The following is a 21,746-nucleotide window of genomic DNA, read 5'->3' on the forward strand; positions in this document are numbered from 1 at the left end:
TGTTGGGAAAATGCAGGAACTTCCAAAATTATTCTAAGAATTATCTTAAACCTGTTATAGCTGCATTGGGCCCCTTCCTTCCAGGACCTCCTACCTTATGTGAATGCACAGTGTAGAGCTCCATCTGCATCCACAATGTGCTATTCAGGATGCAATCTGAGCTCTGGCTCACAATTTGCAGGTTGGTCATGCTGACATGTAGGAGCAGGTAGGTCTTGCAGGCGTGGTGCACAGTAAATGGGTGAGAAGCAGAGACAAGTAAAGCAACAGACAGCTGGAGTCCGTGCAGAAGGATGAAGGCAGTAAATATAAGCTCTCTCTGAAGTGTTACTTCTTCAACGTTTTTACAGGTTTCTTGACCGGCCTTGGCCATTGTATCTTTGCTGAATCCATGGATCTTACTTCTTTCCTTTAAAGATCCAAACTGTTTTCCTTCTGTTTTTTCTCTCCTTTCCTACTGCAGTCATTCTAGTACATATTTATGAAGCATCATTAGTAAATTTGTCAAATTCTCATTCTGCAGTTCCCCTTACGTAAATAACAAATTTGGCTTTTACAATTGTGAAGCTCTAGGTAGTCAGCTGGTGTCAGCTGCTTTCTCTTTAGATGCTTACCTGAATCTGTACTAAAAACAGTAAGTAAGCTGTTCTTTAAAATGTCCCTTTTTACAGTTGTCAAAAAAGACTATTCGTTTTAACTGTTTGACTATCATTAAAATGCCAGTGTTTTCAGCCTTACAAAGTACTTTGAGTCCTTTCATAAAGAAAAGTAACAGCAACAAACAAGCCCAGAAGTGTCTGACCCAAATGCTCTAAGATTTAAAAACATCCAACCAAACAAACAGCCAAAAAGAGGCAGCAAATTAAAAAGATGCCTGATCAAGTAAATGAGTTGGCAGTGGAACCCCAAAACTGAAGCATAGGTTGAAACGTGAGAACACTGGGAGTTTGTTAGAAATGCGCATAACTCAAGCAATTGTATGTTCAATTGCTTGCTTCCCCTGCTCCCCCACAGCATTTTCATCAGCTGAATTAATGAACTGCCAAGCTTTGTAAATTAAGGCTGTCTTCAAGGTGAAAGTGTGTGTCCACAGAGAGCAGCATGGACCTCAGAGTCCCAGCACGCAGCTGAGATCCTGTAAAGTGTAGCTGCAGGTTGATGGCCCAGGGCTTGATTTGACAAGGTCTGAAGTCATGTCTACTCGACCTAATGTGTTTGGGACTTTCAAAACAGTTTGGTTTTGTTTTTAAAGTTTCTGAAAAGCTTGGAAATTTTACTGGTTGAAGCTCCAAGACTGAATGCTGAAAAGGAAGTCAGGCTCTGACCTGCTGGAGTCTGCTCAGCAATTGGCGTCTGTCAGTAGGCTTAGGGCTTCCTTCAACCACTTCATAGGTCAAGAGCTAAGTTCTTATTTTTATTTTGGTTATAGCTGATAGAAATTGAAATATGAGGATCTCATTAGAATGTTCCCAATGCAAATAAAGGTTCACTCACAAATGGCATAAGCTTACTTTAAAGTCTGCCATTTATTTAGAAATCAGTGTCAGTGCTGCTGATTATTTTAAGGAGATTAATTATGTGATTCTTAGACAGCTGGTTGACTTAGCAGAGATCATTACACTGTCATTACTCCTACAGCTGTCTGGTGATGGTGCCCAAATCAATGTGGGTTTCTGCTTTTAGCAGTCCTGAAACTTCTGTGCTGTACTCTAGGAATGTTTGTGTTGAAGTCTTCATTCAACAAACTGCTGTAGCAAATATTTTAGCATACCACCTCCAATACCTGCTGACATAGATTAAAAATGAAACTTCTGAAGGGTAGGGGCTAATGATGTAGTGGCTGGGAGTTGGAGTACTATGAAAATATTTCCTTCTTGCTGTTTGCTTATGGTATTGGTTGCTTTTTCCCAGAAAATAATTTTGTGGCTCTTCAGAGATAAATAATTTGTTTAGATTGCTTTTGCTCCTGGTGCTCCCTATGAAAGGTCAAAATGTACTTCCAATACAAAACCTGCAGTTGCTTTTTTTCTTTTTCACAGTAAAACCATATTTAAAGAGATACTTATTTTGCCCTGCAGACGTAAAAAGAGGGAGAAAATCTACTTCATCAAATTGAGGTGACATGTGTCTGGATTCCCTGCATTCTCTGTCACTGGTGGAAATAGAGTGAGGCACCTTTGGAAGGTGATTTAGTCCACAGAAAATCTTGAGTCTGCATAGTAGCACAAGATAGCAAAATCTGGTCCACCCTGTCTTGTGCAGTAATACCGGGTCGGATATTTCCACAGTAACTAGTCCTGTATTGCAAGAGTTTAACCATAAGTGCCTGCCTTCAGTCATTGCACCAGATGTTTATGGTTTGCATTATCAGAGGATGAGTAATAAGAAATGTCATCATTTCAAGTGAACAGATGATTAATTTATGACAAGCTTCTTTAGTGGTTTAGATTTTTCCGTTTGGATCTGGAATGATTAAACCCAGCTGGCTTTGTTCTCTGTAGGGTCACACCAAGATCAATGCCTTCAACTGGGCCAAGGTTCGAAAGCTGAGCTTCAAGAGAAAACGTTTTCTTATCAAACTGCGGCCTGATGTGAATGTAAGTCCTTGTTAGGAGTTGATGAAGCTGACAGAAGGTTATTTGGTATTTCTACTCACTGATCACACGTGGTTTTTAATCACCTCATGAATATTTTAATTGCTTATGTTCACTGTTGGTACTGTGCACATCAACCTGGCAGCTCAGGTGAGCAGTCGTGGCAAAGGACATGTAAACTGAGTCAATCATAATAGAATGTCCCAGAGTCATCGTCTGCTTACAACTCTGGTACTGTATCATCAGTTCTTAAGGTATAGCATATAATCAACTTCTTCTCATTAACATTCAAACCGCTGCTTTATCTCTGTCATATTTGTCAGTGAAAGGAAGTTTGAGCAATAGCTTTGATACTGACAGGCAGACCAGCAGTGTCTCAACGTTAGAAGGATAGGGCCTGTTAAGCCTGAAAGCCAATAAGTTGGGAAGAAGCTTTTGGGGCTTTTTTCTTTTTTCTTTTTTTTAGCACAGCACCTGATTTGTCAATGCATTTCTCTAATCTATGTTGCTGCCCAGCTTACATTGCAAATGCTATCCCAATTTTCAGAGTTCATTCCAGGACACCCTGGAATTCCTTATGGCCAGTCGAGATTTTTGCAAGTCTTTCTGGAAGATCTGTGTGGAGCATCATGCCTTTTTCAGGCTTTTTGAGGAACCTAAACCAAAGCCTAAACCTGTTCTTTTTTCTAGAGGTTCTTCATTTAGGTTCAGGTAAGACATGCATTCTTTCCCCCTTTGTTGCCTCTCCATTTCAAAATCACATCCATAATGGTCTAGGATTAAACCTGTTATTTTAAACTCACCTTTTTTACATTGTAGTTTGCTCCTTTATATTTTCCATTGCATCTTCTCTGCCAGAATAGTGCAAAGAACACTGTAGGGAAAAACCCTGCATTAATTCTGTAGTAGCTGTTGCAAAATAGCCTTCTGGAGGTGAGATAATAAAGTATATAGGGTCCAGCTGGTTTTCCACAAGAAAATTCACCTGTGTCCTAAGCAGCACTGGCTCGCAATTTTTGGGGATTCTTTGAATCCTCTGCTCCTAAAATGGGGTCTTTCCTATGTATCAGAGTAGAGATTGTTGCATGTGCCTGTGATAAACCCATATTTGTGTAGTTAAAGGCAATGGCTTTATGCTCACAAAGGATTTACGTGAGATGACCACCTCTGTTGAGACCACGTATACCTGTGATATTGTTAGGCCTGTAGGAAAGCTTTCAGTAGTTGGGTTATTGTTTTAGGGTTTTTTTTTTTTCATTACACTGGCAGAAGCATCATTGTAGATATTGCATTGTGTATGCCAGGGGGAAATCCTTTTATTCATACAGTTTATTTTGTTTGTGAAGCTGATACAAGCTGTACAGCCAGAAACGCTCTTTGCTGAGATGAATGATGCAGTCTAGATGCCTTGCATAAGAACACAGTGCATATATAGCCATTCTGACTCTCTTTCCACTTAGTTTGCTGCCTGCAAAGTAAATTAAGGTGGAAGGACCTATGTTGGGTAAACAAACTATAACTTGTTAAGTTTCTGCCTGAAGTAAATAGAAAACTGTAGGTGCATTCAACTTACCTCAGGCTGTGGAAAGCAGGTTTTGGCTACATCCTCCACTCCCTGTGATCTGTGTTACTACATTCAGTAACCTTTTCCAGGCCCTGAAAGCCTCTAATGAATTGGAAGAATTTGGCTCTCAGCTGAGCATTCTTGAGGTGTGGGTTTCCTGTGCTGCTTTCAGTTTGCTTTGGAGTTTATAGCTTTGCACAATAGACAGCACTGGGCTTTCTCACTACTTCACACCCTGTAGCAGAAGGGTGGAAAGGGATTTCCAGCCTAAATCTCTGCAGAAAATGTGTGTTTTATAGTAGCAACCAAGGAATGAAGTTGATGTCAGGGGTTTCATCTTATTTCCAGGGTTTACTAATATCAGATAAGGCTGGTATTTGACTAAAAAGGATTCAAGAATATATTAATTCATGAAAGGAAAGCTTAACCTCTGCTTCACTTTCCATTGTAGTGACTTCCCAGTAACGTAGTACCCTATAGGGCCCACAAAGCTGAATTGAAGCAGTTCTGAAGTGGCATCAAAAAGTAGCTCCATAGCAAAAGAAAGAGACAAGTAACGTGCAAAATGGTAAAATGTGTGTATCTGACCAGGTCCCCTCCTGTATGATCTTGCCATGAGTTTCTGCTGATAGTGACAAATACTTTTCTGGTTGCTGTGACTTAATATGCAAGCCAAACACAAGGTTATGATGACCACGTGGTATATTGTATTAAATACTTTAACTCTGGTTTTCTTCCAGTGGTCGGACTCAGAAGCAAGTTCTTGACTATGTTAAGGAAGGAGGGCACAAAAAAGTGCAGTTTGAAAGGTGAGAGGAAATAAATTTAGTATCCTAATATATTATAATCCAAGAAAAGTCATGATTTCCAGTTAGTTATAGTCTGAGATCTTGGCACCAGTCCAAGAAAAAAAATTCCTTCTCTGCTGGTTTGACTGTTTATCACATGTGTAATTTCCCATGGTCCTGCATGTTTTGGCAAAAGTTTCATAACTTATAGTTCACTTAAAATCAGTAGTCTTCAATCTGTTTTTCAGCAATGAACATCCTGCTATCACAGGTAACTTTCTCCCAATTTGATTTGCACCCTCTTTGTTGGGATGTGGTTAATGTGTGTGAACAGACATATTCAGCTCAGAGTAAAACTGAACGTGAGAAAAAGTACAGTCAAGCTCAAGGGAGAGGTCTCCAGGGAAACTGGAAGTCTTCTAGCTTGCTAGAGCAGTTCTGTCTGAACTCATCATGCTCATGGTGAGCTGAAAGTAATGGCCAAAATGCCAAAAAGACCATGACAGTAGTTCATTGCTTATGATTCATGCTTACCTGGTAGACCATTTTTGCTTCAGTGCTTCTCCTTTTTCTTACAGTGGTGTGTTCGCAACACAAAACACATTAAAATTTTACAGAAAGGAGGAATGTTAATCTGTTTTGGAGCAAAATTTTATAAAAGCTGTTATTCAAAGGTTTTGTTTTAAAAGCATGTCTCTTGATTCCTGTTTGTAGAGGAAAAAAAAACCACTGAAATAGCTCTTTATGTGATTTTCCTTTTATCTCCAGGAAACACAGCAAGATTCATTCCATCAGGAGTCTGACTGCACAGCCTTCAGAACAGCATACAGAGGTGCCAAAACAAGTCAGTGATGTTGATGAAACCCTGGAAATGAAATCCTTTTAAACATTTCTTGTTAGATTGCCCTCCACTGATTGCTGTTTTAAAGCCCTAAGAGCATAGTTTTCTGCTTGCTTACCATTTAGCTGGGAGCTAAGGAGCCCTGAGTGTCATAAGCTTTAGGTTTTGCTGAGTGAAACAGCATTGCTTACTGACAACCAGGCAAATATAAATAGTGAGCTTATCTGAGCTGTACTAATGACCATCTGAAAAATTGCAACCCTCAGTGTTGCTGCCAGGGTCCTTGGTTGTAACTATTGCACCTGGGGAAGGTGTAACTACTTTGCTGAGAGGTCTTGGCTGCCCATTTCAAGGTGTTAGGTTAGTGTTAACCAGGTATTAACCAGGGAGGAGAACAATTATTTCCTCAGAAAAATTGCACCTCTGGCCTTCTAAGCCATTAGCTCTGGTAGATACCATATGTATTTATCTCATGGTGAGAGCTGCTGTGTGCTGGGATTTCACAAGTCCAAAAGCCCAGTAGTGGTGAGGCTGCAGCAGCTGCAAGTTCCCAGGTCCCAGCAAGGCTGAGCATGTATTCAGTGTAGGCTCCCACGTGAATGCACACATATAGCACATGAGCACATTGCCACACAGAAAACAGCACTCCCACAAGCACAGACAGTGCCAGTGGCCTCACCCTCTTCCACGCTATGGCTCTGGTTTCTCCAGTTGCTGGCATCCCAAACACACCAAACATACGGGCTGATGGCTCTCCAGGGACAGCCTCCAGAGGAGACAGATCTGGAGGCTTCATTTCCCTGACTTGGTTGTTGTGGTTTCTCCACTTGCCGGTGTTTTCTGTGCTCATCTGTGTCTGTGGAGGTGAACCTTTGATCACATAACTTTATGTTAGATAGAGCTTAAAATGTCAGGAGCAATTAATGGTTAATGCATTTAAGAACGCTACCTGAACCTGAACCTTCTATGCATCACTTCCTTTTGATATTCACAGGTTTTCCCCTTTCTGCAAATTTAGGAACTTCAGAGAATTTTGTTATAGATGGAGCCCATTTCAAATAGCTTGTAGCATTTTAATGTTGCTGAGACAAGCTCAGGTAGATGGAGCATGGCTGCTGGGCAGATGTCTGCAGAAAAGCCAGCCTATGAACCAGTGGCAGCTATGCTCCAGGGAGTGAATGTAGGGTGCTCAAAAGCCCACACATGACTTTCTTAGTGTAGGCTGTACAGAATTTGTTTTATGTTTATATCTTTTCCTCCAGCTTCTCAGAGTAATGTGCACAGGTTGGTGTTTTTAGTGTTGGTGGCTGCCTTAGAGCATGGAAACACCTAAAATACCCTTTTTGCATTATCAGTGCATAGTCTGCCTTCTCTTCCCTTGTTTAGCCTGTGGTTTTTTTTCTGTTCTTCCAGATCAGAAACCTCTTTGGTTTTTTGGGGGGTTTTATTTATTTTTTTTTAATTCTAATTAGTTTTAAGGCTTGGGTTACCTCTTTTCTTTCCAAGAGACTCCTGTGTTTCTGCAGATGCAAAATTCTGGTGCATAATTACATGCAGCCTTTTCTCCCTGGCTCCCATCCCTCCCAAACCTCTCCCGTCCCACCCTCCCTCCCCTTTTGTCCTTCCCTTTGTCTCCCCCTTGCCTTCCCTCTATTATCTTTCCAGACTGCTAGAGCCTATGGAGACAACAATGATGCTGCAGCAGTGCAGAGCTGCCGGCAAGGGAAGGAGTTGAAATCTTCCACAGAAGACACTGGACAGCACAAGAGCCCTTCTTTGAAGAAGAGTCCAAAGGAAGGCAGAAAGGTGGATGGAGCAGTGGTCTCAGCAGTGGAGGAAGAAGAGGAGCCTGCTAAGGATAAGATGCAGCAGAACAGACCTCAATCACAGCAGCCAAGCACAGGTCCAGCTTCCAGGGCTGCTCATGGCAGCAGCACCTCCATTCCTTTCATTGACTGCAGTGATGTAGATAGCGAGTATGATCTCCTCAGAGGACAAATAACCCGGTCATATTCCCAAACAAATGACAATTATGAGGGTGATTTGACCAGTGGTGCCTATATTCACTACAGAGATGAAAATCGCAATAGAACTAGATATAGGGACTCCTCAGCTTCTCTAAAGTCTTCCCAGTATCTCTCTGAAGAGTACCTTGATGATAATACAGCTAATCTCTCCTTCTACACTGGGGGAAGCCCCAGGATGCCAAGGCATAGCTCTCTGGTTGACGAAATGTTTAGAGGGCCGGGAAGCCGTAGTCCGCTGGCCACTCCATTGCCTCCCAGCAGCAAAGAGTCCAGCCCTAACATGAGCCTGAGTAGAGCTGGCTCTCAGGGTTATGTCTCAGAAAATGGGCACGACGGCAGGGCGAGGACTGGCCAGGAGGACAGCCATGCCACTAACTGCCATGGGTATTGCAGATATTCTCCAGGCTCTCAACGGCCTCGTGCACAGAAAACCCATAATCTCTGCAATAAGTCAGTTACAGATCCATTTATCCTAAGCCAGATATCCTCAACCCCTGGGCAGGAGTATAGATCAGAGAGATACTGCAAAGGAGGTGGGGTGGCTAAGATGTCTTCTCCAGAAGGCAAAATGATGGCAAATGGTATGCCAGCTGGGGCACAGTCAAAGCAGAGCCCAGTGATGCAGTCGCTGCGTGCCAGTGGCGTGATGGATCACATGGCTGCCATCCAGATGATGGAGGGCTCCACCAGCAGTGGCACGGAATCCAGTGATTCTGACTCAGAAGTCATTAATCCCTTCACTCACCCCCTGGTGTTTGGAAACCCCGTTGTGCTGAGCTCCTCTCCCATGCCTAGAAATAAGTACTCCTTTGGAAGCCTTCAGCTTGATGAGGAGGTAGAGGAGGATGTGTCTGTCGGCCTCAGTGATGAAGATGGTGTGCAGGTCTTCAGCTGCTAGGCACCAGCGTGTGTGAGACCAGGGGATACTGTGGTTGCTCAGTGGTGTGGTTGCATCTCCTGGGGTTCATGATGAGTGGCTGGTGATAATTTCAGGTGCATGGGCTATTTCAGACATCATTGTTGTACAGGCCAGCCAGAGGGAAAGGATGCTAGAACACAGTAATAAGTCTCAGTGATGCTTAACAGTTTGCATCTCCTCTGAAAGGCAGGAGGAGAGGAAAATTATTACTGATTTAGGTACCTCTGTAAGACTTTATACACTCCTCTTCTTTGTGTGAAGTCTTGTTTTAGGTATATGTTGTAACTGCTTTGATATCTGACTAGTTATTTTGACAAAACAAACAATCAAATCAAGTAGGTACATTGTGCTCTTTTATATGTCTGTTACAATCTTTTTCTCTCCATAAAAGGAGAGCAACTTATGAGTGCCTCAACAGAGTTAGGAGAAAAAAAAAATTAACTTGCAGCCAAATGCAGGCAGCTTGATATTCAAGACCAGGACTTGTTGAAATCTTGAAATATGCTGGAAATTTTTTCATAGCAAGAATGTGTCTGGTCTGCTCTTCTTCATAACTCATTTTATAATCTGATGAACTGAGGGTACAAATCAGGCATGTATAGAATTACAGTATTGTCTTTTTCTTCAGTGGGTTAAACAGGGTGATTTGGTGATGGAGATTTTGAAATGCCAAACTCTTCCTTGGGCAAGAAAAAGAACAGGATGAAAGATACAATTCAAGTGAAAAAAGCTGTGATCAAAACAGCTGTAATGAAGAGTGATATGAGTATTACTTGCAAGGCAATCCTTTCTATCCTTTATCAGTTAAATATATATTGCAAGAAATTTTTTAATTGCTTATACTTCCAGTGAAATCATTATAGAGACATCTGAGTTCTGTGGTGGGTGGTTTGGAGATGGTGGCTGTTTAATTTTTTGCTTTGATCACAAAAAATCTTTATCTGTGCAGGATCCAATTACTCTGTCATAGGCTACTTTTTTAGTAGAGCCACCTCAGAAATTTTTCATCCCCTGACAAGAGAATGGTAGGAGTAACTGCGCTCCAGGGTGATTGTCTTCTGTTCTGTCCATAGAGTGGATATGCACAGAAGGACAAAGAGAATAATTCTGTGTATACTTCCTTTTCACAGGCTAAAAGAATTGAGAATTAAGGTATCCTAATAAAATCTGATGTTAGTTTCTCCAAGTAAAGTAAGAAAATCAAGACGAAAGGTCCTCTGTATGGAAACTGTTGTACAGTTACTGGAGCTGGGAGACAAGATGTGCTCTTTATAATTGGCCTTATTTTTAACTTTTATATATTTTTCTTGTGTAAGAATGAAAATAAATCCCAGAATTTTAACTGATGAACAGCAGCATTGACTGAACTGCAGGTCACTCCAAGTGATCTGCATCATGCAGTTCATGCATGCATCAATGATTAATCCATTCACATAATTACCGATGAAAAAGTTACAGGACACTTTGTAAATTTAGACAATATAAAAATTTTCAAGATTGTTTTTACAAAAATTATAAAATGAGAAGTCTTTTTAATTTTTCTAATGCCTTGGTCTATGCACACTTTAACAGAGTTTAATCTGAGTGAAGGATATTTAAAAATATACCTACAGTAGTTAGACATGTGTTGTTATATACTTTACTGTTTTGAAAGTAAAATATATCTTGTGTAAATATAAGTATCAACTCTCTCATCTCCTTTAAAGTGTTGGTTTTCTTAGAGATTAGATACCTCATTCTTGAACAGGAATCATTTAAAGCATCTCTTTAGATACTGATATTTTGGGGACAGGGAATACTCTCATTTATTCCTGTAGTTAAAGGCATGAGTCTACAAACAGTAAGATTGATAATTAGGGAAAAGCTTGCTTGTATATGATTCTAAAAGAGGATGGTTTGTGTTTTGGATTTAGAATAGCTGTAAAATAATTGCCTTGAAGTTCATAAGATGAAATGTCAGTAGTTGAAGCTCACATCAGCAAATAGTGTGAGCATGGGGAAGTGGGTGCATGACTCTCCTTCTGATTTATTTTTTATTGCCTGTGCAGCAAAAGTATCAGTAGGTATAAAATAAAGTAATAGCAGTTTGGACAGATGAATTAATTGCTTCATTAGCCAGTAAAATTAGAGTTCAAGTAATGGACTTCCAGCAAAAGGATTTGCAGTCATTTCTGCTACTTAAAAAAAGTGAACAGATTTCACATTCACTTTGGATGCAAGTGAATATAAAATTTTATAAGTAGTGTTTGCTATTTCGCATCCTTTCAGATACTGTTTCCAGGCCTGGTTCTTCTCTCATATGATTCAGATACTAAATTCATAACTTTTTAAGAACAGACCCACTGGGTAGCTGGAGTTAGCCTAGTTGCTAATAAAGTATCTCAACAGCTTTTCTTTTCCCACTCCAATATTATCCTCAAAAATGCAATATGAGGAGTTTTCTGTCTTCTGGCATTTTTTCAGCTTTGAGTGGTGAAGTAGTTGTTGTTTTAACACATGGAATTCTTCCAGTTAAAAGAAGTAAAGTTTATAAATTACAGAGGAAATAATTTCATTTAGGATTAATTACTTCTGCAGCATTCTAATGCCAGTGAAGCTCCGTTTAATATCAGCAGACAAGGTTGTAATTAAAGCAGCCTGTGGGCCAAATTCCTCCGCCAGACATGTGGTTCATGTCTGAGCCCTTGCCAAGAAGTGAGTGGTGAAGTGAGAAAGGAGTTTTAAACTTACGTTTTTAAACAGGATCAGATCCCTTAGAGTTCATCTGGGAATTTGTTTCTGTGGGACAATCAAAATGACCTTGCAGAAAAAGAACAGAAACCTTTAGGGCAAGACTGCAAACGAGATGAGATGGAGGAATTCTTGTCCTGGCTCACAAAGTGCTCATGGTAAGAGGAGCTTGTCAGTTCTAGTTCGTTGTTGCAAACATTTATTAGTTTGAATGCAGTGTACAACAGCAGTGATCTATGCAGTGATCTTTGTCTCAAGTGTAGCAGGTAGTTACAGATGGAGTAACTAACAGATTCTCCCACCAATTCCAGTAGATTTTGGAACGTGGCTGATAGTACTTTTGATTCACTGGTCTAAAATTTTTATTGTCAACAATGAACTTCCAGTCCCATACTCACCAAGTGCCCAGATATCCTTAGGCAGTTGGTACAAATGAGGCAGCTCAATCCCAGCAAGACTGAGCAGCTATGTCCAGTCTGAGCTGTGTAGTCCTGAATCACCCATCTCCTGTCTTTCCAGAGGATGTGGAGGAAGCCTCTTGTTGAGTTGATGAATTCAGCTCTGTCCATGTAGTTGGGTAAATATGGAGGCGAGTTGCAAAAGCAGTTAGGGGTGTGACCATAATAATGTGCAGATCTAGGTAATCTCTGGATAAAAGACCCTATTTTTAATTAAATTAATTCTTTGCTATTCCAACTACTTAACCACATTCAGCTGTCCTCTGCAATGGCAGTGGAAAGGTCATGTCAGACAATTTTAAGGTTTCTCCTATTCAGCAGCAGCTCAAACTTGTGATCCCAAGATCCTCTTGGGATCTTCTAGATTTTTTTTTCATGGTAGTATTTCCTAGAATCTAGTTCTCCTCAGTGACCCAGGATATTAAATCTGTCAATAAATAGATGAAGGAAAGATGGAGAGTGGCAAGTTGTTGTGGGAGCCAAGAACTGCATAGGATATTCCGGGTATGGAGCTTTGGACAATTGCTACCTGAATGGCCTAGACTGCTCTGTTTCCAGTGTAAGTCCTTATCCCCTATCAAACACACTCCTTGTGCATGGCAGAGAGGAGTGTTCTCTAAAGATGATTTACACCAGGTGCTGCCATTTCACCCGTGGCTCATAGCCTGCCTAACAGGCACCATCCTACTAACCATTGCAGCGCACACTGAGTACAAATTATATCAAAGAAAAACTCGAGAAATGCCCATAGGTAAAAAATTCCAACATGTGACTGAAAGTTTTTAGGTTTACTGTATTCTCATTTACCTTATGTGAGCTATACAGAGCTGAGTTGTAGGCAGATGAGCATAGTGAAAGAATTGCATGTCAATGGTTCGAAAAATCATATCAGTCTATTAGTTTTCTTCAAGATTAAAGGACATGCAAAACTAGAATTTTCTCCACAGAGCAGCATTGGTAGTGGTGAATGTAATCAGCAGAACCCAGTAAAGAGTGAAAAAACAATGGTTTGTGAATTAGTTCACTAAATGGGGCCAGTATTGCTTGACCAGACTGCTTCAGCACCTGCATTTTCTCCCCTGAATATTTGTAGGACAGGTTTTTGTTTGCAGTGAGGCTTTTATTAGTTGAAGCAGCTCTGTTCATTCTGAAGCAAGGGCATTCATGCCAGAAGTTCCTGTTCTGACCTCTCTATCTGTACGTGCAAGTATTTGGTGGTGACCAGAGGAAGTCAAATGGAAAGTGGGTGAGACAGATCTAAAAGCTCTTTAAAAGCCCCTTTTTTTTCTTCACTAAGAAGCAGAGATGTTTTAAGTTCTGTCCTCTTCAGTCCCACTATAAGCACACATACAGTCTTTGTAATCATTAGAAGTTTCTTCTGGCGAACTCCAGGAAGACAAGGAAAAGAAAAGAAAAAAAACGTCTTAAGCACACAAAAAAATATCTGGCCCTATTTATTTGCAGTTCCCTGTGGCATAATGTGCTTTCCACTCTTTTTCTGAGAGTTTCAAGTCCCAGTAGTTTTATAGGGTACTCAGAGGGCAAGAATTATGTTGATCAGTTGAACTGATGAAGCAGACCAAATTTTGAATTTTGGTAAAGCCAGTGATTCAGATCTCATTGGATCTCATCATACATTGCATGTATGATCTACATGCAATTAGCATGAACTGTGGTTATTTCTGGAACAGTTCTGTAACAGAAAAAAGGATGCCTGACCGATAAATCTGTCCAATTCCGTGTTTGTTTAACTAATCTCATTTGTATTAATGAGCCATTAGACTGCTGTCAGAGGTGACTTTAGAATGAAATTTTAATTGCTGCAATTTAACTTCTAATGATGGAAAACAAATTACCAATCCAAGCTTTTCCTGACTTCCACACGTTTGAGGAAGTTGGGTGTCACAGCCTTGTGCACAGAAATGTGGATCACTGGGGAATCCCTGTCATTCAGCAGCATGGTTGTCACCAGCTGGAAGGAGCAGTGAATGTGAAGGAAAGAAGTTCTCTGTCCAAACATGTAATAAAGTGAAGTAAGCCAAAATCCCTTTTAGTCTTCCAATAATGCTTCTCTCTCTCTCTCTCTCTCTCTTTCTGTCTCTCTCTCTCTGAATAGTGTAGTTTCTTAAGGTAGCTTCTGTATACTTTAGCTCATCTCTTTCCTCTTTCATTTAGGGGATCAATCCTCTTCTCCAGAAAAAAATAAGAGAAACCCTAAATATCAGGGAAATTGAATCTCCTGGAATGATTTTTAATATGTAAGCCTTTCTTTTGTTAGCTGCTGTCAGACACAAGTGGTAGGAGAAGAGTCCTTTTCTCAGAAATCCAGCTGCTTGTTGGTGTCCCCTACTTGGTGGTGGTGGTTGTGGGTCTTCTGATGCTAAGTGGCAGATGCACAGTGTTAACATCATGAGGACCCTAGGCTCCCATCACCTGGTGTGTAACTTTTCTCAAATGTCAGTAGCAGGGGACTCTGGTTTCAGTCAAGCTACGTTAGGAAAAATTTTTGCCTGTACTGTCAGGTTCTAGAAGGGAATGAAATTTAAATCCTAGGAAACTGACATCAGCAAAATCTTTCCTCTTCTGTTTCTCTAGTTTCTATAGTTACTGAAGTATGCCTAGACAAAGGCACATATCTTAGTTACTTATTTGTAAGGGAAGTAATTGTTGTGCAACATGTGCGTCCTGAGCAAAGGTATCTTCTGTGTTCCTCCCTATGGTTAGGCTGTGTGGTGCCATTGATATTTTTAAATACAGAATTTCTAGTTAAAAATCAAAGGCATCATATGCGCAAAAATCCTAGTTTGGGTGACATGTAGCAGTTTTACAGAGTGTTTTGTCTTTTGTTCTAATTCTGTGTTCTATGAAGAGCATGTAGAATAAGCTTGGTTTATGTTGTTTGTTATTAAAAGCAGTGAGCACTTTCTTTTAAATGTTACAAGATCTGGAAATTCTTTGTGCCTGGCTGAGCAATGTATTCACAGGCATGTTTTTCACAAGTATGTGTGTAAATAATGGTGGTGTTACTACAGTAAAGGGAGTAAAGACCATAGGATCATAAATTTGTATGACATAATGGTAAATAGTTTGCTCAAAAATGGTTGGAGTTTTAAGATGTAATTTTTGTTGATGATTTTTTTTTTTTTTGTAAATTTTGGCCCCTAAGAACCATAAAAATCTACAGTTGACACTGATAAAAATAAAGTCTAAAGGCAGTAATGATACAGCTGTCACTGACTGAGCATGGAAGGTTGAAGGAAAATGAATGCTTTGTGATTCGACAGCTTTCAAGCTTGTTAAAATTGGATTAGATGCTTTCTTTAAAATGCTGCAAATCTGGTTTTGAGAAGAGAACAGGCTTTTGCCTTTGATGGTTTTCAGCAAGATCAGAGGTTGTTCTTTCTGTTTAGTTCAGAGAATGTTAGAGCTCATGCCTGTTGCTTTTCCATGAGGCACTTAAAAATACTTGATTAGCTGAATCCTTGTATTTCCCTTTTCCTGCTAAAAAAATCACCTGGGCCCACTAACAAAAGTACATAAGCTTGGCAGTGTTTACTTACCCAGCCCTTTCCTGACTTCTGTGTGTGCACATGCATAGATTTTTTAAAAAATAAATCTCAATAATAAAAATTAATTTTTAAGATTGGCAGTGCTGGGGACTTCATTCTCATTTTTGTCATTTGTTTAATACCTTTTAAAGAGAAACATTTTTTGTTTCATTGTATGCACTGTTTTGTCAGCATGTACCTCTCTGGGAGAAAAAGCCTTTTCAATGTTCTGTCTATCCTCAAAGCATGGTATATCTTCTGTTCCTTGCATTGTTTGGAGCACTGTCTCAATGTCCTTTTACTGCAGAAATGCCTATTTTGTATTTGGAGTACCTGATTCCTCCTGTTACAGTGATCCTGCCTCACGGAGCACTCCTCACCTCAGAATTAATGAAAACCCTCGCCAGGTTGTGACTCTCAGGTTGAGAAACCACACCATGCTGAGGAGCAAAAGAGAAGAGGGGAGCGAAAGGTCTCTTTTCCAGGGCATTTGGGCTTCACTGAGCACAATCAGACTGCCCTTCATTTCCTAATGAAGGCTGCACCCAGCCATGCAGGCTGTGTGCCGTGGCTCGTAAGCAGGATCACTGCAGTGCTGGGGAGGTGTCTTGGTGGAATGGACAGTATCTGTGGCTTTAGCTTACATGGGGGCTGAAGGTTTCCGATTCTATTGTAGCACTGTGTCACGTTGGTTTAAAGGCAAACAAAGGCAAACTAACCCTAACCCCGGGTACAACAGGAAAACCTTCTGTAGGTCGTTCCATTTCTGTCTGGAGAAATCAAGGCTAGACAAAGGACTGATGCCCAGTGACCTTGCATTCTCCCCGGACTGTAATGCTCACTCTTTGTTCTTAAGATGTGAGTAGACCCTGATGTAGGCCAACAGCAGTTACTGTCTGATTTCACCCTCACCGCTGTCTAATATTGCAGTACACCAACAAAGCATGGACCTTTACCAGCTGGAGAGGTTGCTGGCTACTAAACCAACTCCAAGCTTGATGAGACTATAAGCATGTCAAGCCATTTAACTGTGTATGCATGGAATTAATTTTTTTATTATTTTTAGTTTCACCTGTACCTGAAGGCTTTTACTCATTCTAACTGGTATTTTGCTGTAAAACTGTCACTGGTTTAATTGTTCTGTCCAATTGCTGGCTGATGCTTTGTCGTAAATATGAGGAAATTGGTTCATTGAGAAGGTGCACCATTTTCCCAAATTCTGCTCACTGCTGTGAGCGTGCATTTTGCAGCTGTGAAGTCAAAGTGAACCTTTCTTCTTCTCAAGCTCCTCTTCAAGCCAGGCAGAGTTAGTGGTTATGTGTGACATTGGATTGCTTCACAAGTTTGCTTTTAATTCCTGTTCCTCCTCAAAATCTTTGGTACTGCATTCAGGGATGTTTGTACATTAATTTACAGCTGTTGTGTAACTATTTTTCAAACTAACAAACTGTATCCACTGCTCCAGCTTGATTCATGTAATGGGGAAGAGAAGTGCAGCTTGATGAACTGGTTCCCCTCAAACTTTTGCGGAAGTCAGTGGGATTTCTTTTTTTCTTACATTGAGGGAGAACAGAGCAGAATCTCTATCCCATAACTCTTCAGCAATATGACTGTGCCTGGTTCACAGCTGGGGAGAGAAGGGATGGACACCACTATTATATAAACTCTTCTTCAATCTAAGGTACTTTAGTGATTGGTGAAGTGCATATGAAAACTTCTGCTGCTTCATTTGGTGCTATCTCTCCCCCATGTCACATATCTTCTCTGACCAAAACATTTAGATGCACATTAGAGCTATGCAACTACTGTGAAAATGGAAAATTAAGCGAGACTGTGTGGCCACAGCAGTGGCAGCTCTGTCAGATACTTTCTTATTAAAGAGCCTTCATAAGTGATATGCTCAGTAATGTCAAGGAGAAAGGGGAAACAACTTGGGTTTCATCTGCCAGACTGGAGTTTAGAAAACACTGATCTGAGATGAAAGTTGAGTAACTGGGATATGGATTTCACAAGCCTCCCCTGACTGCAGAGCAGGCCATGGAGCAGGAGTAAGAGAGGATAAGCCCTGCAACATTCCAGGTATTGAGAAAAGTGCTTTTCTGGCTCTTAATAAATTTTTAATTTCTAATAATAACAACCTTGAGAACAATAAAACTCTCAAGAGTTGACTTGATGAGATCTTAAGCCGTACATGAAGTTTACCAGCAGAATTTCAGTCATACTAATAATGGTTGGTGTTTTCTCTCACTTTCCATAAATGAGTCATTATCACTTCTCGGTACTCCACAGAAAAGGAACATTCCCATGGGCATCTTAACACTGCTGTACTCTTCCTCTCTGTTAAAAAACACTGTGTATGAATGGGAACTGTTCCTTCGGAAGTAGATGCAGAACACTAAATGGCCTGAGTTTGTTATTCTGCAGTTTCAGAAGAAAAGGAGTGGAGGAGGAGTGTCTTCAGGATTCACTGAGTCCCATTGGTCTCCCTCACAAAGAGGAGAGCTCCCCTGTGTTAGGTGCATTTCTAACCAGGGATTTCAAGTCATCTCATGCTGCCTATGTAGTCAGCAAAGAGGCAGCAGGCAGTTCAGGCCACTATGGTGTGAATTCACCTCTGGGAGAGCCTTCCTTCATCATGTGGAAAGTACTGATTGTAATTGTTTTTTCCTTTGATAAGAGCCATGTTTAGAGCAGTGTCACTCAGCCCAGCACTCCATAGGCACCACCCTCAGCCCCTGTGGGCTCACAGCTGTGTGTGACAGGAGCCAAGAGTACCGCAGGTACAGTGAGTGGGATGGATCACGTCTGGTGGCCGAGGGCAGAGCCCAGCCTGCCCCTCTCCAGCAGGGCACCCACACCTTGCCAGCTCTCTGTGCCTTCCTACCCCCAAACTGCAGCAAGCAACTGGTGTGTATTTTGACAAAGGTGTGGCTGTTAAGTATTTGATTCTAGCTGCTGGCTTCTTTTTGTGTAGCACATGGAATGCGTATGTTGGTCGGGAGAGATTTGAGACACGTGTAAAGCTAGGAAGATAACCCACTTTCGTGTCCTGTGGCCATGTAAAATGCCTAAAATGCCATTGTCATTTCATAGATTTTTTTTTCCCCCAAGTTAGATTTCAATCTATCTTCAATAGATTTCAATCAAGTTTTGCTTCTTTTGTTACCTTCCCTACTGCAGTACTTTTCTCTGGTGTCAGTGGAACAAAGAACTACTCCAGGTACTTCAGCATTGATGGTAAAATCTGGCATGCCATGGTAAAGTGCATTCTCATTATTTGCCACTGTCATCAACAGTGTTGGTTTCTCTTCTTAAACCCACACTTAGAAAATAATTGAAGAACATGCATAATAATTCCTACCCACTCCTCCAAGGATGTAATTTTAGTATATGCTTAAATAATCCTCAGATATACATTCTTTTGTGATTTCTCTTAGTTTGTGTGTATACAGCTGACTCCATTAAATTTGAAAAATGGGCCAATTCTGAATCTAAATAAAAATCACTTCAAGTATGAGCAAAGACAATTCCATGTTACCAGCTGCAAACCATTTAGGCCTCCAGTGTGCAGTAGCATTTGCTATCTGGCACATGACATGCTAATAATTGCCTGCCAATCCATGAATCCTTTTGGGTGAATTGTAAGGGATTTCAGTACCTTGTAAATAGGATTGGTCTTCTCCCTTCTGTTTCTGTTTATATTCTGCAGTATGTAGTTGATGAGTAGAGCCTGTATGAATATACTCTTCTGTGGCAGATCAGATGAAACACTTTGTTTATTCAGATTATTTATTCCTTAGTTCTGTGAAAAAGAGAAAGTGGCTTTGCAGCACTGCCATGACCCATCAGCATGACACGTGTCCTGATTGATTGGTGATGGGGGAGGGAAGAACCTCCATTTTCATTTCTTCATGGCTTACTGATTTTTCACACCAAACCAAACTTGTTTCCCACCTTTCCCAGAGCAACATCCACTGTGTTGATATCTGTGGCTGTGTTGGTTGTAATTAGGCCCCAGAATGTACCAATGTAAGGACATTTTGAGGTCCTTTTGTAATGCAGCCACTTTCTTATAACTAGTTTCAGTTTTCAATAGTTTATTGTATTGGCAGGTGGGGTCTGACTGAGCTCCTACTTGTAGTTGGTGGTGGTGGTTGGGTTTGGTCACTGCTCATGCCCACAGTGGTACCAAAAGGGAGGATGCTGCATTTCAGCTTGCTGCAAAATAACTTTGAGAACGTCAGTGATGCATTGACATGCAAAGTCTTTTATCACTTGGGTGTATACACAGTGCTGTGAGCCACCAGGGACATTTTTTATTATACTTTCCATAACCCTTTTCCCAGGTTAATGTCTTCCAACTCTAAGATAGGGCGTCTTTCTAATTCATTGTCCTTTTGATATTTTGTAGTTTGAAATACTTGAGTTGTACTGATAAAAGTTACAGTACATCAGAGCTTAGATCTAGGATTATAGATAGGTAGGTAGATACGTCAATATATCTATATCTATCTATCACAGATAGGTGCTATTTAACTCCTAGACTACAATGCTGTGAACTTCTCACAGAGGTGCAAATCATTTATTCGCTGTCATATGACAGGCATAGTGCCAGAATTTCTTTGTTTCCACGTTTGAGGTGATATCACTTTTCTTATGTCTTTTGTAATGTAGTTAAGTACTTTTAACCTTACAACCTTGCTATTAATCTGTTTCACTATTTCTCAATGATGAATTCCATTTCTTTGGAAAATACTGTATACAGTTGTGTGCTAGTGTCAATAAAATTGACATTTGTGTAACAAGCTGTGGCATTTTCTCAAATTTCACTGAACATTGATTTAGTGTGAAACTGTTGATAAATCCTTTCTTGCTAGCTGTAATAATACAGACCTTTATTTCAGACAAATACTGCTTTGACTTTGATTTTTAATAGGCTACATAACTGTCATGATTACGTAAACTGATAACTGTGCTGTTTTTTCCTTCTCTTTTCAAAGGAATGATTTATAAACATGAACTGTTTTGGAACTGGAAAACATTAATGTTCTAGCAATAAAGCTTGAGTTCTTCCAGAAAATAAATAGGTTTTACTACTGGCCTAATTATATTTATTTTATATTATATTTAATGGAGTATCTCAGCTTTGGTTTTTTAGCAACAGGAACATTCACCTATCATAATTTAGGGAGGACATAATCACATGATAGTGAATTGTATTTGACCCTGATTATATATGGTGATGTACGTGTTTTACATTTCATCTTAGACAGCCTGTTAGCTGTGGTAGTCAAGAGTTTGTCTCATTTTTTTTTTTTTGTTGGATTTTAATGTATGATGCCAAAATGGCACAGACTGTAAATGTTCTTCCACATGACAGATTCTTCTTCTAAAACAGGTTTAGATTGTCAGATATATGGAGGAGGGAATTACTGGGAGAAGACTGGACATTTTTGGCAAACTTTCTTTCTGTGCAGTCATTAATCTGGCTGCCTCCCAGAAGACAAAATGCTAATTTCAGTAATTTAATCTAGTGTATATGAATCCATGGAAGTGTAATTGTCTAATTCTTTAATATTTTTAATCCAAAATGAAATGGGACTTTATATCTGTGAAAATCTGAAATTGTCATGCTTTGTGCATTAAAAGTATTCTTTTCTTATGTAAATGTAATGCTAGCATTTCCATCCCAAACAATCAGAGGAGCATGGAAAGACTTACAAGGTATAATATACATACTCGTGTTGTGTGTAGAAATTGGGGAACTAGTAGTTTTCTCCCTTCATGTTAGATCTGACTGATCTTAGCAGCAACACTTCTGTAGAAAGTCATCCTTTTTCTCTAGACCTCAACTAGATGAATTTGTACTAACTTGTCCTGTAGTTCCCTATGAAGTACTGATTTGAGTGTTTGAAGTTCTACCCTGCTGGAAAGAATGGCACTCCTGGAACTATTGTATTGTTGTATTTATTCTCTTTCTATAGAGTGGATTGCAATGATGAAACGTTTTATACTAAGTCGATGTTTAGAATCATAGAATGGCCTGGGTTGGAAGGGACCTTAAAGATCTCCTAGCTCCAACCCCCTGCCATGGGCAGGAGCACCTTTCACTAGACCAGGTTCTTCAAAGCTCCATCCAGCCTGGCCTTGAGCACTGCCAGGGATGGGACAGCCACAGCTTCCCTGAGCAAGCTGTTCTAGTGCCTCACCCCTCCCACAGTAAAGAACTGCAGCTCAGTCATCTGTGCCTTGATTCCTTCCCTACAGAGATAGTAAT

General features: G+C 40.3%; 1 protein-coding gene across 5 annotated transcripts in view; it reads left to right on the forward strand.

Moving 5' to 3' along the window:
• The window catches only part of FARP1 (FERM, ARH/RhoGEF and pleckstrin domain protein 1), a 202,596-nt gene that overhangs the window by 147,347 nt on the left and 33,503 nt on the right, over positions 1-21,746 (forward strand). For 4 of the 5 annotated variants that reach the window (XR_005956037.1, XM_041478251.1, XM_041478248.1 and 1 more), the window contains exons 9-13: positions 2,502-2,597; positions 3,142-3,305; positions 4,899-4,967; positions 5,715-5,790; positions 7,453-7,690. Coding sequence is in view for 4 of the 5 variants with exons in the window: in XM_041478251.1 (XP_041334185.1) it covers positions 2,502-2,597; positions 3,142-3,305; positions 4,899-4,967; positions 5,715-5,790; positions 7,453-7,690 (643 nt within the window). In the remaining variant the exon portion in view is untranslated. The remainder of the gene's footprint in view (positions 1-2,501; positions 2,598-3,141; positions 3,306-4,898; positions 4,968-5,714; positions 5,791-7,452; positions 7,691-21,746) is intronic. The other variant, XM_041478250.1, reaches the window with a different exon arrangement.

This window comes from Pyrgilauda ruficollis, unplaced genomic scaffold (assembly GCF_017590135.1).
Source record: "Pyrgilauda ruficollis isolate IOZ18807 unplaced genomic scaffold, ASM1759013v1 scaffold44, whole genome shotgun sequence".
NCBI lineage: Eukaryota > Metazoa > Chordata > Aves > Passeriformes > Passeridae > Pyrgilauda > Pyrgilauda ruficollis.